This window comes from Rhipicephalus sanguineus, chromosome 3 (assembly GCF_013339695.2).
Source record: "Rhipicephalus sanguineus isolate Rsan-2018 chromosome 3, BIME_Rsan_1.4, whole genome shotgun sequence".
Lineage (NCBI taxonomy): Eukaryota > Metazoa > Arthropoda > Arachnida > Ixodida > Ixodidae > Rhipicephalus > Rhipicephalus sanguineus.
In genome coordinates, this window is record NC_051178.1 from 142,085,242 (window position 1) to 142,103,529 (window position 18,288).

An 18,288-nucleotide genomic window follows, 5' to 3' on the forward strand; every position below is an offset into this window, starting at 1 on the left:
ATCATTATCACTGCCATCACTTCACTGCCGACGAAATCGTTCTGATCTCTTTTTTCTCTACAAGCTAGTCCACGGTATCATATCCTGCCCTGTACTTCTCAATTGCGTAAATTTTCGAATTCCGCGTAAGTTAACCAGAGAGAACAGACCGTTTCATGTACCCGCCTGCTTCTTCCAACACTCTACCGTTCACAGAATACAAAGTCTTTATAATATTAATTTTCTTGATCTTGACGTTTTTCATAGTCCACAATCATTGTTTTTATCCGAGCTTTGCACTGTTTTGACATAGTATGGCACAATGTACAAAGTCTTCCCTTCTCCGTCTTTCCGCATAGTTGTATATGTGCAATCTAATTTTTTATTCCCCTTCAATATTTGTCATATTGTCTTATTTTACTCCTCCCCTTTTGTGTTCATTTCTCTTTGTCTACGTGTTTTTGCTCTTCTTATTTCTGAAGACTGTCTGTATTGTATTGTTTATCTTTATTGATTTTTTTTTTGCGTGCGCCTGCACAAAGACCTCACGGTTGTTCCTGGGCACGTTAAATAAATGATTGATTGATTGATTGATTGATTATTATTATTATTATTATTATTATTATTATTATTATTATTATTATTATTATTATTATATTATTATTATTATTATTATCAATACCAAGCACAGTGAAAAAGATATAACAGCCCACACACATACCGTGCAGTGGACAAGTGAATTCAGAACTGTGAAGCTGCTCGAAAAAAGTAGTAACTAATCCTGTGCACTTCTATTTGCGTTTGGCAACAGGAGCAGCCAGTAGTGTCTGTGCTCGGCAGGGAAGCATCGTCTGGCCGTATCTGCAGTCCACCGCCGCAGATCCACACCCCAAACAAGAAGGATGGCCGACTGCCTCCCCACTGGAAGACCGCCAAGGATGAAGAAGGCAACGTTTACTACTACCACGCACTTACCAGGTGAGCAGTTGCACCAGCTGTTACCACAGCAGGCAGCAAGCACAAAGTGACCTTGGAAATTGATCATGTAAAGGCTGTAGTTCGATGCATAACAATGGAATATCATTGATAGGGTCTTAACTGGAAATGAAAAATGAAACTTATAGTCCAAAAATCGTATTCAAGTGGATGTACCCTGTGATAAATAGCGAGGGTTGGTGTGGCCGAAAGCCTCCTCACGAGCAAGCATTGGAAATAAAATCTTGCATTTCTAATGACGCCAGCTTTGATGGGCTGCAAGCAGGTTGAGGTGTCTGGTGGTAAAGAATCGTCCTGAAGAAAAAAAGGTTTGCCCAAGTTTATTTCGGTGCTTGTCAAAAATTCGCTGTATGGAAACTATGGCACAATATTGCTTTGTCTATGCAAAAACATTCATGCATTTCGATGGAAGCAACAAACAGTAAAGAAATAAGTGCATTAGATTGCAAACTTCACTATATTGGGGTCCTACTGTATATAGCATTAGATTAATGCACCATGAATGCCTGCCATGATGGTAGCTACATAACTGGGTAACTTTGAACATGGTATTTGATACATGCATTAAAAAAGTAAATTTCTTTGCAGAGAAACGCAATGGGACCCTCCTGTTTGGGATGAAAATGAGGAGGACATGGAGCTAGAAACCCCGACCTATGATGAACCAAAGGTTTGTAAATCAAGACTTTTAGCTGAGGAAGTATAGGTTTGACATCTGAGGCTTTGTTGTGGCAAACAATACATGCTTTTTTTAGTCATTTATATTCATCAAGCCTCTTCACATGTCACCTTAAAATTTAGAACAATGGATCATAAGCATAAAAACAAACCCAACCATTCGAATTAATTTCATGTGTGCTGCATCGCTAGCCATTTTACCCTCTCGCATAACATGTATGTCACAGTAGTTTTCGATTACGTATAGCATGACTCTGTTCATGTTACTTGATGTGACTTTATTGGCCATCACTTTGTTCCAGAGTGTGCTATCATTATTTCTATCCATTCCAAAGCACCAAGTTTGAGGACGCTGCAAAATGAATTTCCCTGTATTTAACTTTTCTTGCACATGCTTTCTAGTTGGCCACACATCTCTTGGTGATGTGTGGCTGGTGTTGCTAGTCAAGTGTTAAGCCACAGTTCTCAACACAGACGATGAAAGGCAACACAAATGCCTGCAACTTGGTTATAGAGTTCTCATACCATGTCCTAAAACCAAATCGTTAAACCAGGTCCCAGTCTTGGCCAACCTTCAAACGTATTGAATACTAGAATAAGTACTGTAAAACAACCCGTTTCTATTACTACTTTTGCATGATGCTGTGTTAGGACATATTGTTCCAGTAGTTTCCCAGCTGTCTCGTGGCGTCGGTGAAGAACTGCATGCGTTTTATCGCACGTGCGTGTGCACGTGTGGTGTTGGGACACGATTCATTTGTGTTGTGCCTGTTAGTTTTTTTTTTCCTTTCCTTTTGTTTTGCTGATTGCTTATGCCTTTTCCTTCCTGCATGTGTATTGCCCCTCAGGTGAACAGCACAGTAGGCAGCTCCAGGGTGAAGAGATCGGTTAGTACCTAGCGCACACGCTACTTTAGTACAAGCTCTTTCTTGTGCAGTTGGCATGCTCCCTATTTTTGGTTATTATTCAAGCTTGGTTTCAGCAATGGGGGGGGGATGTCCATACGAACGAAGCCTGGTGCCTTGGGATGTGAAAGCCCCTGTGTGTTTAGCCTTGGATGCATATTAGGGTCTCACAGTAGTCAGAAGTAAGCCACATCACTTCAAAACGCCTGCCGTAGCTATGTGAGAGGAAACTAAAACCCTCTTTGTGTGTGAACTGCGTGAGTTCCAAGCTCCCTCCCTGAAAGTTTAGCTTTTATTGTGAACCCAAAAAACAGGCCAGTTGCATTCTTTCATCAGTGAGTGGTACACTAACAGCAACATGTTGACAACAATGGCTCAGTAACGATCATGGCAGCACAGTGACAATGACAGCACGACAATGATGGCGACATCGTGACAACAGTCGTGGTGGCAGCATGATGATTCCCAATATCTAAGACAGGAGTCAATTAGGGTCCTCTGGATAGCTTGAGCGTCTTCAAGCATATAATGTACTTGTGTCTGGGGCTGGTAACTGACATTGATAGTCGTCGACTTGGCAAAATTAATGGAACCTGGGGACTCGGCCTACTTACTCTCAAAGGTTAACCTTTAGTTGTGCCAGAATATTTACTCCTGACAGCCCAGTGGCACCACTGCACACTCGTGACTGTCCTTTGCACGAGCACATGCACCTGCCGTGGTGGTCCAGTGGTTATAGTGCTTGACTGCTGACCATAAGGTCGCAGAATCGAATGCCCGGCCGCCGCCGCATTTTGATGAAGGAAAAATGCTAGATGCCCATGTGCTTAGATTTAGGTGCATGCTAAAGAATCCTAGATGGTTGAAATTTCTGGAGCCCTCCACTACAGCGTCTCTCATTCGTGGTTTTGGTATGTAAAACCCAAACAATTCATATTATGGCACATGCGCAGCAGCACGTAAGTGAAGGCTCATCCATTGCTTACACTTAGAGATTATAATATAGTAAGTGGCTACATCTAACTTTATTCGTAGGTTATTGCCATCAACATTCTTGCCACACTCTTTCATCACTATGTAACACCCTAGTTTCCAATGCCAGTTCGAATAGTCCTGTGTGCTACTAAGTGTTCATACTTGACATAAGTAGTGCTAGCAAATACTACAAGGACAAAAAATAAGGTAGGTTAAGATAGCACGTGAATTGATTAAGCTAGCCATGATGTCAAATGTACTATGCATTCATATGGGCAGTTTCGATTGTGAAATAATTGTGCCTCTCTTAGTCAATTTTTTCTCCAATCGATGTCTCCTCTTACATGATTTAAAAAAAAAAAAAAGGTATCTGGAGGTCTCAGTGAACAGTCCATATGGATGAAATGCTTGCTTTTAGGGTTTTCTTTGGAGTTTGTTCTAGTCTAGCCTCAGTATGATTCTCGTTTAGTGTAACCATGTTGAAGCTACCATGTGTAAATGATTGCCTACATTGCCGTGGAAAATTTTTATGAGGGGCAACACAAACAAGCCTGTAAGCCCTTGCAGTATCCATCAGGTGTAGCAAGCCACGAATATTTAGTCCCAAGGCCTTTTACCATTGTTTGAGGGGTTGTTGACAGTGTGCGTGACTGTATTGTGAAGGAGAGGGCAGTGCTATAGTAGCATTGTATAGTGTTGCTGAAACAAAAAAAATTGTTATCCTTACTTGTGGGACTAGTATATTGTGAAAGCTTGTCTGCTTGTTCATTGTTATTTTCTGTGAATTGAGGACCTGAGAAATTGTTTCTGTTTATACTATACTGAACCATTTTCTTAATGGAATAAGTTTTGTGCTTTGAAGTGCCATGGTCTCGGCTTCCAGGCATCTGTGCTTTATGAAAAAAATCAAACATATCAGTAACAGCAGCGGGTATGCAAATAGCAAAGACACTACTCTGAACAGTGGAAGGAAATAGAGCCAAAGACATGAAGAGGTCCAATCAGCATAAAGTAGTGGACACAATCCATTATCTGTTCTTGTATGAGTTACCCTTCGGATGAGGCTTTGTTCCGCATTGTTAGCTTGCAGCGTAATTTGTTTCCCCTTGGTTGTCAAAGGCCCCTTTCCTGCATTGTACATATACTATTACATGCGAGTGCAATCTATTGGGCAGCCCCGCCATGGTGGTCTAATGGTTATGGCGCTCGACTGCTGACCCGGAGGTCGCGGGATCGAATCCCGGCTGTGGCGGCTGCATTTTTGATGGAGGCGAAAATGTTTGAGGCCCGTGTACTTAGATTTAGGTGCACGTTGAAGAACCCCAGATGGTCGAAATTTCCAAAGCCCTCCACTACGGTGTCTCTCATAATGATATAGTGATTTTGAGACGTTAAACACCAGATATTATTATTATTATTATTATTATTATTATTATTATTATTATTATTATTATTATTATTATTATTATTATTAATCCATTGGGCATACGGCACATTTCTATTGAGACATATTTACACAGTGGTGTGTTTGGCATGAGGCCTGTAAGTGTACGGGTTACATTGTCAACTTTCTGTCTGCAGAGTAAGAAGAAAGCGGTGACAGTGGCTGCTGACACCTCAGAAGTGGCCAAAAAGATCAAGGAGTTGTTTCGGTCCAAGATTTCTTCCCACATTGTGCACTGCCTGAACCCCTTCCGCAAACCAGACTGCAAGCTGGGGCGAATCCAGAGCACCGAGGACTTCAAGCATCTTGCCCGCAAGGTAGGTTCTAGCTTAACCAGATTACTAGGGTTAACATTGTTGACCATTAATTACTTGCTCATTAGTTCGGTAATGTTCATTTCTTATGCTGGAGCTCATTTTACCATATTGCTGGATTCTGTGACATGCACTTCTAAGTTTTCAATGACAGCTTTCTTAAAAAAACATCGTAGTGTTTGAAGGCTGTCATGCTGATGCACTTTGTATAAATATTTGATACATAAAAGTTTTATGTTATCATTCCTAATGAAGAGCGAGTGGAGACGACAGCAAAACCTTACTGCTGTTTTGACAATGTAATTTTAATTCTTCTCGTCTTGAAGAAGTTGCCCTGCTTTGTAACCACTTGTTGGGTAACCACTTGTTGTGATATGCTCTCGAAAGCAGCTCTCGTATAGCGCATGCAAATTGGCACTCTTCGGGCATCAGTAATGTCAGTGATGGAACAAACAGCTGGCAATATGCTCTTGTCTTTCTTCTTCCCAGCTCACACACTTTGTGATGGCCAAGGAGCTGAAGCATTGCAAGAACGTCGAAGACTTGGAATGCAACGACAACGTGAAGCATAAGGCGAAAGAGTTCATTCAGAAGTACATGGCCAAATATGGTCCTGTCTACCGGAAGGACAAGACTGTCTCCCCCAAGGACGAGTAGCCCGCTCTTCATTATGTGCAGGCACACGAACTGCTAGCAAATGAGAGATGGCTGACGTTGACACTGAATACTGCCAGTCATCAGTGCAGCATTACCATGGCTAACTTCAGTCATCAGTTCAACGTCTTCGAGCCTCTAATCCAGGGACCACTAGACTGCCAGGCAGCATTACTCTTCCCATGTGTCACAATGTGATAAGTGTCGCACCATCGCCAGAAGCTTCCATGCGGAACAGTTGGTCGTGGCCACATAGTATGCGTTTGGTCCTGGTCGTGGGGATGTGCATTGGGCACAAGTGCCTGCCTCGTTGAGTCCTGCAATAGTGGCACGTCCAGCATTGGCACGCAGCCAAACGATTCGGGCTGTTCGTCATCGAAGCGGCAAAGTCTACCTAAAGCGCATCTGTGTAGGCCTGCGCAAGTGAATGAACACTTGGTCCTGCACTGCTTTTCCAAGAAAACAGTTCGTTGGCTAGATTACAGTTGCTGAAAGCCAGGTTGTGCAAGTACTGCCACGGTGGCCGATTTGCACTTCGCAGGCCAGCGTAAATGGATTCAGCAAGGATACCATGCATTTTACAGGTCAAACATCCTTGTTTCTTTGGCTCCAAGCCATCCTTTTGTTCACACTAGTGATTTTCACTTAATTACAATGGGGAATTGAAAGTTAGACTTTTGTGATGAACTGGTTCTGTACTGCCACAGTATAATGGACTTGCCTCCCATTTTTCTGCATGATTTTAGTTTGTTTCTTTCGTCGTTATCGGTTTTTTTTTTTTTTTTTTGTCGCTTGACTTTACAATTCCCTAAGGCGAACATGTTAACTCGTTTAGTTTTTGTAGTTGCTGCGAATTCAGAACTATTGTGTCTGTACAAATCATGCTACTGATGATTGAGTTCCTTTTCCTTTGTGTAGTACACAAGACAAGTAATTTGTCTGAGGGTAGTTGTTAACACTGCAGGCAATGCTTAGTGACTTTTGTCGTGTGGTGCAAGAAGGGTCAGGTGTGTTGGAAATGAATTTTGGGGTGCCACCATCTTGTAATTAATTCATATTGCACCGGGATAGGCAAGAAACGCAAGAAGTCCCCTCTTTGTACAGTCTCATTGCTATCACTTTTTCGACCGAGGTTGCGGAATACTCTTGCAAGCCCAACGTTCCCTCACCTATGCCCCCACCCCTTTCTTGTCTTTTTTTTTTTTTTTGTACATAAAGTGGTTCAATTTCTTTCTCCTTATTTAATTATTGTCAGTATCATATGAAATGACTTCGTCGCACGGTTCTCGTCATATGCTGTCGAGTTTACTCTCCGACGATAATGCATGGCCTATCAATATTCAGTCCGGTGTGGAAATTTTGACACCTATAATTTGAGCCAACTCCTCTTGGGCCAAGTAAGAACCAAGAGTTGATGCTGTAATTTTTCCTTGTTCATTTCAGGGCATTGTAAATACAGTAAGAGCATACTATACGTATAGATTTGTCATTTGATGCACATTTATGCCCCATTTAGACGGCTTGATGCAATGATTGGAATAAAACATACATTTTTCATATCCTTGGTACCTCTCAGTGCCGTCCTTTATACGTGCTCACAAGTCACATGCACTGTAGTGCTAAATCGTATATTGAAGGCGTGTATAGTGTGGATGTAACAAATTTTATTTTTCATTGTTGCCAGTGGGTTACATTTGTCAAGAACATAATTTAGACATATTGCAGTCTAGTAAAAGTCAATTAATTTATTAATTTTGCATTTGGGTCCTAGAGAAAAAGTGGTAATGGCACATTCAACCGGTCATTTGAAATGTCTTCGGTGAACTGTGATGCTGTTAGCACGTTACTGCAAAAGCATTCTGGCATGCATCTGCTTATGTTGTGGAAACTCCTGTGTAGCAGGTATTGCAGGGTCATGTTGACATTACAGTGAAAGAATTGTTGAGTACACAGTGACATGCAGTAAAGGAAAAGAGTCCTTTCCTCTGTTCCTGCCACACAAAAAGTGAGACCTTATAGGCAAGTATGCCTAGATCAGCAGTGATTAAATTTTATTTCCTGAGCCCCTTGTCCAGAGCATTATTGCCTTGTGCCCTTCACAAGGTTGAGTGGAAGGAGTACTTTGTGGCGAAGATACACAAACTGTCGCCATCCACTCAAACCAATTTTAACTTCACCTTCAGTTATGTTGGATCCACAGCTTCGAAACACGGGTTTGAGAAGGAACACGTAACTGGGGTAATATTGGAACAAAATGTTGGATGCACATTAAAGATAGGTGTGAGCACTACTATTCTTTGTGTGAACATCTCAAATTAATTTCACTGAAACTCAGAAAATGTTGATAAGATATTTTAATTTTATATTAGTCAATTTTTCCATGGCGCACCTACTGACATCAACACTAGCTTGACGTCAGGCTACAGTACAAATTCTGGTGACTTCACTCAGCAGTCTGGCTAGTTGTGATCACGTTAGGTACCAAAACTTCCAAGATGGGGGCCGCTTCTGCGTCACCAACGGAGGCACGGTGTGGAGCAGCCGTGGAAACGTCGCTATATATTGTGCGAACACGTGACGAGAAGCTCGTACCGTGTTGTGACATCGGGGTACAGTAGGAACCGAAACTAGCTTTTAAAAACATACTGTAATTACTTTTTCAGGGTGCACACGCGCTTAGCACTACCTTTTCTAGGCTCTTGAGGGCTTGACCTTTCATTTGACGCAAAAAAACAACTGAAAATATCCTTGTCAGTACCCCTTTAAGAAGGCAGGAGAGGCCCCACCCAAATGAGCGAAGCAAGCCTAAATACTAAATAGTCCCGCTTATGTAATTTGTAACTTTCTCCAGTGGCGAGGTCACCAACTGTCCTGTTGATGTCAGTCTAGTGCACACGCTCACTGGTGCAGGCTGCTCTGCGACCGCTGTTGAGATGGAAATGCGACCACTGCCTTCTTAAAGGGCTGCTGAACTACCCAGAGGTCGAAGTTTAGTTGTGGTGCACTTGTGCATGAGTCTACAATGAACACTAGCCGTGAGAATTTTTTGAAACTGTGCCGTAATAGCGGAGTTGCACATGTTTGATGATACGATAGATGCCCTCGCTCGTTTAGCTCTTTCCTTCGCTGTGCTCTGTTCATTGGCTCGTCTCGCCTCCTGGCTGAGTGTTCCTCTTCACCGTGCGAGGAGAAAGAGAAGCAAGCACGTGTACCTGAGAGTCTACAAACGGGTATTGTGGATGACGAGCAGATGACACGTTGACGTCACGGTGAACGTTGAGTGTATGAGGAATGCCGAAAGGCACTTGGAGGAGAAGGGATTGTTTCTTGGAACTTGTGGGGTGCCCGCAAGTTCCAGACTGTTCAGTTTGATGCAAAACCAGGCCACTGTTTTAAGTTTACCAGACTGTACAGTTTGATGCAAATCCGGGCCACTGGTACAAGAGAGAACTGTTTAGTCTGCTCCCTGGACATTTTTAATGAGTGCATGTCCCAAAAACAAGTACTGGGCCAGATCAGCTTGTGTGAAGAGTCCATGTCAATGCATTGTTACACTCCACTAAATTGGCTTTGTTATACCTTCTGCTTGTTCTAACAGTATGTACTTGCGCACTAGCATTCTCACCGTAGGACGTGGAACTTGACATGCACTCTTCTGAGCACAGTAGATTTTCTTGCTCAGAACATTAAATATCAGGGTTCTATGTGTCATAATCAAGATACGCTTAGGATACAATTGAGACACACCCAGATTAAAGGGGCCTTGCAATACTTTTCCAAGTAATCATTGAACGACTTTATTGGCTTGTGAATCGACTGCTGCAAAAAATTTTAATTCGTCAAGTATGAGTGGCGTTCGGAGAGGAACACTACTGCATTTTGCCCCACTGAAATGCAGCCACAATGGCCAAAAGTTGAACCTGTGCACTTGTACTTTGCAGTAAAAAACCATAGTCGCTAAGCTACCACAGTGGGTAGTTGGTTTTCAGTCGTGTTTGAACACACAAAAGACATGAATCAACTAGTTTGCAAGTGAACACGACTTTTTTTTATTCACATTCTATTTGACAGCCACACGTGGTGCGTTGGGTCCGCGTGCCAGGTCCTGCAATAAAAAGCACACATTTATTACAAAGATGTTTACATGAAACAACATGCTATGCAAGAAGTACTATTCTACAAGTACCCCTCATGTACAAACCAGTGAAGCTGTAATGTTACAACAAACAGTTTAAAAAGAACATAGGTTTCTAGTTTTGCAGCTAAAAAGGTGAGGAAAAACAAAACTGTAAAGCCTCTTGGGGACAGTTCCTACACATAAAACACACGAGATAAGCTTTCAGTGTGGTGCCAAGCTCATTGAATGTCGCAATATGACATGCATTGCAGAACTACAGCCAATCGTAAATATAGGCAAAACTGTGTTAACCTGAACCATTAATATGGCGACTTTTCAGTTTCAACATCTGCATGTTGGCCTGAAGCATATGACAGCGGTATAAACTAGCATAAACTACCGTACTTCCTCGAATGTAACGAGAGTTAAGATTTTTGCTGCCTAAAGTTGACCCTTGCATTACAATTATGGTCGCGTTACAATAGAGTAAGATAATCTGAGTTTTGAGCCAATTGCTTTGCCATAACTTACAAAACGGCACTAAAGAGAAAAAGACAAAATTGCAATTTGGTACCACAACTATTCATAAGCCTGCTTTTAGTTTCTTATCCCTTGCGACCTCTGTGGCATCTCAAGCCCCTTAAAATGGCATAGGATACAAGTTACAAAAGTGCAACTACACATGCAGCAAAGCAGTGGCCACACCAAGGCACCCGAATTTGGACTCTGTAGAGTAAAAACGTTTAGTTAAGTACACAACGCATTTTTCGTTCCACCCGTTAGCTTCAACAGGCTGCAGCCATGACCTGTAGGCGCAGCCTTCAATTGGTTAACCTCTCGGAATCTCTGCAATCGCAGCCATCCATTAACTCACACTGCAAGGATTACTTCCTGCATTTAGTGTCAATGGCAGTGACATGCTCTCATAGAACACTAGGTGACAGTAAAGCAAATTAATCGAACAGACAATTAGGCCAGGGAGAGCATAGAAGAGGTTAATTGTTGTCTTTAAATGTAGTGCATTGTAGATCCCGCTGACGGAAAGGGCAATTCTTCATCCACTTCATCTCAATTTACATCACAATTAGTACACTACATTAAAGACAAAAATTAACATCCTGTATGCCTTCTCTAGCCTAATTGTCTGTTAGATTCATTTGGCTGTCCTTATTCATTCAGCAAACTGGGAATGCGGGAACAAACAACAGAAAGAATCACACAAGGTGAGCGCTCACTAATAACTGGTTTTATTACACATTAGAAGACCACATTTATGCATAGGTGTGAATGCCAAAAAGATTATCATGGCATTCCCACTTCTGCGTATAAACGTGGTCTTCTCACGCGTAACAAAACCAGTTGTTAGTGAACACTAGTGCTGTGTGGTGCTGCCTCGTCTGTTGCCTGTTTCCGCGCTCCCAGTTCACTGAACGATTATGAATTACCAATTAGCCCACCTATCGACCCTTTTGTAATCATTTGGCTGTCTCTCACATATAAACGAGCTCGCTGGAAAAAATTGCCCTTAGGCGACAGTTAAAGGAGCACAACTGTATCGAACAAGAACGTGTGAGCAACTAACCGCCGTGGCCCTGGGGAACCTCGGGGGCGGTGCGCGGTCCTTGCGTGCCTCCTTGGACCTGTTGCGCACGATCTTGGAGTGGATGGCGCAGGAGACGCAGTAGTGCAGCTTGGCGTACAGCTTGGGCAGCGGGTACGACTCGTACACGCTGGCCACCGTTATGTCCCGCACGGCGGCCGCCTCCACGATGTTGCGGATCACGAACTTCTTGATCGCCTTGTCCTTCGGCACGCAGCGCGCGCAGTTGGTGCACCTCACGGGCTTCACGTGCCCGCGACCGTGCTTGGAGCGACCGTTGTTGCGCCTCTTGGACGTCTGAACAAAGTTAGAAGGGTAGTGGTCAAGCGTGGTCAGCTTATCGCACGGTAAAATCGCGTTCGTACTAGCATGCACATAACCGGCCTTACTTCACTAGTTTAGCTGCTTCACTATAATATCTATTCCTGTGCATGACCGATGAAGCTCAGAATAGACGCTGAAACAATGAAAACAAAATCCCGGCTCTTCCTACCACGTTACTTGATGCGACAAGACAGGCACTTGCGGCTTCGCAAACATCATGCGAGGAACTGGCACCGACACACACGAACGTACTCGCAGAACTGACACAAAATTTCCCGATGACAAATTAACGGTTGCCTTGACAATATGAACAAGCGCGATAGCTGCACCTCCAAAGACAAGAAGCAATGCCGGTGCCAACCCAGCAACACATGGTGACACCTAAGCCTAATACAAACGTCTATTTCCACACACTAACGTCGTTTTCCGGCGGTTTTGCGTGTCGCTACATATTCTGCACACACATAAGGAGCTGCACGTAAAATACCGATGCGATTTCGCACCTTAATCACAATTTAATAGTAAAAAATTGCGAAGAGCGGAGCGCCATGCTTACCATGTTCGACGAGCAGTGAAGCCGAAAAGAGAGTGACGCAGTGCTCCTCCGAAAAGTAGTGCAGTCGACGTTTCTCCGCTGTGAAAATATTAACGAAGAATAATGAGTTTGGTTTTAATTAACGTAAAAACATCCGATGTGCTGCTAAGCTACTAAGGCAGATACACATAATTTCGCGAAGGAAATTCATAAAATTTATCGGAATCTAAGCGCGGATGAATACATCAAGAAATTTTGCCCGGTTTGAACTCTAGTGGGCATTTTGTGCACTACCCAACTTGTAAAATGTAAAATAACTATAAAGTCATGCAAATAATAAAACTTATACAATATATATTAAAACTTTTCGGTTTACTTAACTAAAATAACGTCCAAGTTAACTTCAACTTGTGTACATGCAGTTGTAAATTCTCTATCGCTCGCACCAACACTCTGGCTTGCACGCTGTGTTTTTACAATAAGTTAACGCAAAATTAAGTAATACGGTTTTTGTGTTTTTTATTAAAATTAACCATCAATTTTTATAAACAAAATTTCTGTAGTAAGGGTCGGTAAGGGTGTAGTGGCGCTAGTGAACATTCTGAAGCAAACATTGTTTTATGTTCTACCGCATGTGCAGAAACATAAAAACACTACGAAAAGTCGGTTGTTTTTCGTATAACCTAGGTACAATATTTTACATAATTAATCATGTAAATGTTGAGCCCAATTTGTCGTAACAAAATTTACATACTCGCCAATAAGAGCTCGCCGCTGTCTATGCTGCGGAGCTACTGCCAAGCGCCGCTCGTTGCGCCGCCTGTCGACGAAAGCGGCAACGTGCGGAGAAAAGTACGCGTTGATTCGCGGCGCGCGGATGGGAGAAGTGTCCTGTTGTGAGCGCGAGTCGGCGGCGGCGATTTTCAACGGTGTCCTGTGCCCGTCAGGTGTGAGCATGCCTTGTCCGTGACAGTGTGTGGATCCAACGTGCCCAGGATTCGCCGGATCGCTACGATGGATTTATTCTTCCGGACTGTTGTCGTCGTCGGCGTCGCTGCAAGGCTAATCGCGAGTGTCCACGGCGTCTTGGAAGAAAAAGGCAAGTCCCCTTCAGTGGCTCTCCCGTCACGCTCCGCTGATCTGGCCGCGGCTGTCACGCTACGCTGGTCTTCTTAAATGGACTCCTCGGGGTTGGCGTCGGCAGACGCTCGCCTCCGGGGACAAAGTTCGTAGCGGCAGGTGACTTTAAAAGGATTCTCTTTAAATCGGAAGCAGCAACCGTTGGTCAGACTCCGGGCCACGACGCTATCCGTAGGAGTCCTTGCGGAAGGTACAACTGATCGAACGAACCTCTTGCAGTACGTCTCAGTAATTAACGAACTGTTTTATGATACCTCAGTCCTTCTCGTAATGAGTTAAACCTCTCACCAAGAGAAAATCGCGTTATCTAACAACGGTTTGCCTATTGTGAAATCTTACCTCTTCTCGCGCATTGTCGGACGAAGAAATGTGTCGGGATTTCACGACCGAATTCAAACTTTGTTTTCAATCGGGTCCCTAGCGCTATATTTAGTGATTTGTGAGTTGAGACCTACCTGTGGATTCTAGCAAATGAGACTTCTTCAAGCACATTCACGTTTCTTTTTGGTGCTGGTTAGTTTAACGCGCTCGGAATACTGACATAACTTTCGACTATGTTGCCAAAAACTTGAGTAACAACGGGTCGTCAGCGGCAGATTCGAAGGTCCATCTCAACATAATGTCACTTTGCTATCTCCCCAACTTCAAGATGTTTATCTACTTGCGTATCTGCTGTGATGGCATAATCAGTTGGTTTCATTGTTTCAGTTTCGACCGCCTTCCCTTGCTGTGTATGTTTGCCTGTATTGTTTATCGCAGTCTGCCCCATTTAGACTGTCCTGCGACAGTTGCTTCTCAGCTAAATTATCTCCAGTCAGGCACACGCGCGTACAAACCAAAGGGTTTAGGTACAACCATAGGCGTGCGCAGGGGGGGGGGGGGGCAAGGGGGCGAGAAGGGGGGGGCGCAAAGTCAGCCCTATACATTGTAGGGGGGGGGGGGGCGAGAAGAGGGGCGCAAAGGCAGCCGCATACATTGACATAATAGGGAGGGGGGCGCTGCGACGAACCTTCGCCCCCCCTGAAGGGGAACCCTGTGCACGCTTATGGGTACAACCACATACATACGTAAAGGAAGTTGTTTTACGAAAAGGTCGTTCAGAACACGTTACTTTAAAGACCAACCACATTTGCGAAAAAAATGTCACAGCAACCGCTTTCCGAATTTCCTGGCACCGCTGCTCTTGTACTCGTGGCATTCTACAATCTCTTGAATCATTTCAAGAGCGAAATCTTCAGGCACATCTCCGAAATTTCTGCATTTCAGGAACGAATGAGGTGGTTGGTGGGAGGCCTAGAGCTTGTCGACACTTGTGAGCGTTCGTGCGATTCAACGCAAGCAGTTCGTAAATATTGTTGATGGCGAGCGTTTTTTTGTTTTAATTATTTTTTTTTAATCGACGTCTATTCATAGTGTGATGGCGCCCACGAAGTCCCCAAAAGCCAGCCAGCTCAGATGTCTAACAGTATTACAACTGTTCCTTTAAAAAGAGAGAAGGAGAGAACAACACTACCATTCGGTGTTGGTAGTGTCACAGCTGTTGATAATACGTCGTCACGCTGTGTATTTCCAAAAGAAATCGAAGTGTGATGAGCTCGTTTAATCGACAGTCAATAAGGCGATCCAGGCAACGCGAGCGCGTTGTGACATGTCAGTCGCATATCGCAACAGCCGATCCATCGTTCCTATCAGGCGGGTAGTCATTCGTTCGGATTATACCAACCCTCTTCGGACATTCCTTCGGCTGTGAGACTACACGCGTTCCGTGGCTTCATCAAAGACTGAAACATCTCTCGTCGTCGCATTGGCCCTCATCTCGATACGCCAGTTTTCTTCGGGCTGACGACAGACCGTGTTTCCTGAGCTGTTTGTTTGTTGTTTTATTCTTTAACATTATTTATCGCTTTCGGTTTCTTCTCCTCCGCCGTTCGGTCTGTCTTGGAGCGTACGGAAGGAGAGGGAAGAGGCTAAGGTTAGTGGAAGAGAAGCCGGCACAGCGAAGCCTGTGTCGTGCGTGGAGAAAAGCGCTGCCTGCTCAATCGTTCGCTCTCCTGTCGGCAGTCAGGTTTGCCGTGGCGGTGGGGGGATGCCACCGTGGAGATGGGGGGTAGCAGTAGGGGGGGGGGGTGTGCTGGAGTAGATGTTACGCTGCTCCTTCGGCGCGGTCTTCAATGAAACCGGCTTTTGCGAGTTTTTGCTTTCTTATTCCTCCGCGCTCGCCGCCGACCTGTCGTCCCAAGCGCGGCTTCTGCTTGCTTGCTTCTGCGTTGTTCCCCTTCCTGTCTAGCCCGCTGCTTTTACGCGTTGTACATTCATCCGCAACCCCCCCCCCCCATTTTTTGGGGGGGGGGGGGGGTGCTCGATTCTCCGTAGATTGGAGCAGCGTTTACTCGGTCTTCTTTGTGTTTTTGGATGATCTGCCCCCTGCGCTGATTGTGCGAATCTGTTTCTGTTTTTTTAGGCGCTGCCGAATCGTTTGTGCAAGCTGCCTCGCTGTATTGAAGGGGGTAGAGTTGCCGCTTTGATATCAAGCGGGAGGGAGCCGAATGAGGGCGCCATTCATTCCATTCCTATCATTTCCTATGCACGACGGCGTTGACAGGCTCGTAAAGAATTGCCCTGTCCGCGAATTATCTCGTCCAGAATTCCGCACCATTTAGATGAAAGTGCGTGTCTTTAAATTCCGAACTGCCCTGTTAGTGCGGGTAACGAAAACACACTGTGCCTAGCTGGGCTCGCGTCCGTGTCGAAAGGATCGTTCGCCTCCTACCTTACACTTCTGCTGTTCGTTTATGTCAGTGTACAAGCGTGTCGAATTGCATATATTTACACCGGACCATTTGCAGAGGTCTGCTTGACTCTGTATCCTCGTTTCACACAGGTCTTGGCGGGCGAATAGATGATTGCGGAAGTTTGCGTAAATGACGCATAAGTGACATGTAAACAAGACAAGTTCAGGGAAACAAAAAGTTCAACGACTTTTCGGTTGACATGGTTGTACACTTTCCACTTTAGGGACAGCGGCAAGTTGCCGGTCAATGCGCACCGGGCCGTCCTTATTTCTGAGTGAATACCAGGGGCGTAGCCAAGGGGGGGGGGGGGGGAGAGGGGTTCAAACCCCCCCCCCCCCCGAAATTTTTCAGTTTTGCTTACATATATATACACGCACACATACAAACGCACGCACAAACATACATAAAGTATGCTTGAACCCCCCCCCCCCCCCCCGAAAAAAATTTCTGGCTACGCCCCTGGTGAATACGTTTGCATTACATATTGTTAAATACAGATTGAGGTCTCAGGGTCATATATACAGAATTGGCACCTCCTGCGCGTAGTATATGTCTAGAGTAGTCAACGTTATTTTACGAGACTTGTTCGACGCACGCTGCGTATGTGTGCATGCCTGTGGGATATTTCTGTTGCTCGGAGTACCTTTCAGTACGCAAGGCAGGCGGAACTTGCAACCACCTGTGGCAAAAAAAAAAAAAAAAAAATGCCTTCCCGCGGATTATGCGAGAAGGTCCGGTAACATTGCTGAGCGGAAAAGCGAAAACAAGAAAGACGTATGCAATGAGAAAAGGCGGAACGAACTCAAACCACCTCACAGGCCTGTACTGCCTGTACACGGAGCCGCCGCGTAGAAGACGAGAGAGTCTGAGGCCACGCTCAGCGCAGTCCTGCAGTGGACAACGGTGGCTCTTGCGTCGCGCTCTTGGTCTTCTTCACCAGATACGAAACAATGGCACTTCCCTCCCTCTCGCGTAGCTCTGCCTTTCTCCTCCGCTGTACATCTTTCTCAAGCTCGGCGCGGCGCTGCTTTCTCTTGTTTCGTTGTCGAGCATTTCCTTTCTCGCGAAGCGTCGTCGAGATAAGAGATAAAAAAATAAAGAACACGCGACAGTAGCAGCTCGCACGCCAAAGTGCGGAGCACTGTGACGATGATGTGGAGGCTGGCAGAGGCCAACTCGCGCACCCTCGTAGCCGTAGAGGGGCGGCATCGTGCGCCATTGTGTTCTGTGCTCTCGATCCACTCAGCTACAGTAGCCGCCGAGTCTTCGTCGCCTTCATTTCGCGAAGTCGGCGCATCGCTTGGGGAAGCTGACGGACGTAATGTGAAATGGGGGAAAGGCCACATCTGAGCCCACGAAGCCTTTTACCCGACTTACCCCGATTAGAACGGAGCTTTCGAGGGGCTTCGGAATCACGAACTCTTGATTGACAGAAAGCAGAGGGAGGGGGTTGTGGGGGGAGGCCTTCTGGTCTGTGTGTTCCACAGTGCCGCACGCTTTCGGCCAAGAGGAAGCACAGAGTGCGCTGCTATCTTGTCGCCACTTGAGCGCGACCTCCAGGCATCGCAAGCGGCGCTTTCCAAAAGCCGTCCTTCTTTCGAACACTAAGCAGACATCGGTACGAGCGGGAAAGCAGATGGGGCTCTGGCCGAATAGAGCGTTGGGACAGTGGACCGTTGCAGTGGCGCGCGGAGTTTTAAGAGGTGAGCTTGCGCGCGGCAACAGCACGCCTGAAAGCGCGGCAACAGCGGCGTCGCACAGGGGACTATGGTTGAGCGCCCGGGAGGAGGTCTTCACCCGCCGTTCAGGCTCCGTGCGCGAGCTCGTCTGCATGT

The 18,288-nt window shown here is 45.2% G+C and overlaps 2 protein-coding genes across 2 annotated transcripts in view; one reads left to right on the plus strand and one right to left on the minus strand.

The window, feature by feature from the left end:
* Positions 1-8,007, plus strand: part of LOC119385912 (histone-lysine N-methyltransferase SETD2-like) — an 81,539-nt gene extending 73,532 nt beyond the window's left edge. The window contains 5 exon segments of the mRNA XM_049414156.1: positions 791-957; positions 1,564-1,645; positions 2,502-2,540; positions 5,115-5,294; positions 5,781-8,007. Of these exon segments, the coding sequence (XP_049270113.1) occupies positions 791-957; positions 1,564-1,645; positions 2,502-2,540; positions 5,115-5,294; positions 5,781-5,948 (636 nt within the window). The 3' untranslated portion in view covers positions 5,949-8,007.
* A 1,960-nt stretch (positions 8,008-9,967) lies between these two features.
* LOC119387317 (40S ribosomal protein S26) lies at positions 9,968-12,773 on the minus strand. Its single transcript, XM_037654666.1, has 3 exons — positions 12,543-12,773; positions 11,645-11,959; positions 9,968-10,050 (listed from the first exon to the last, which is right to left on the minus strand). Exons 1-3 carry the CDS (start codon positions 12,543-12,545, stop codon positions 10,006-10,008), a joined length of 363 nt encoding a protein of 120 aa, XP_037510594.1. The 5' UTR covers positions 12,546-12,773; the 3' UTR covers positions 9,968-10,005.
* Between the last annotated feature and the right edge of the window lie 5,515 nt (positions 12,774-18,288).

What these genes read in the sequence shown, in the direction of transcription:
- LOC119387317 (XM_037654666.1), bottom strand. An exon ending in GGTTCCCCAGGGCCACGGCG is followed by an intron (nt 10,051 to 11,644) that starts GTTAGTTGCTCA and finishes TTTTTATTGCAG; the next exon opens with GACCTGGCACGCGGACCCAA.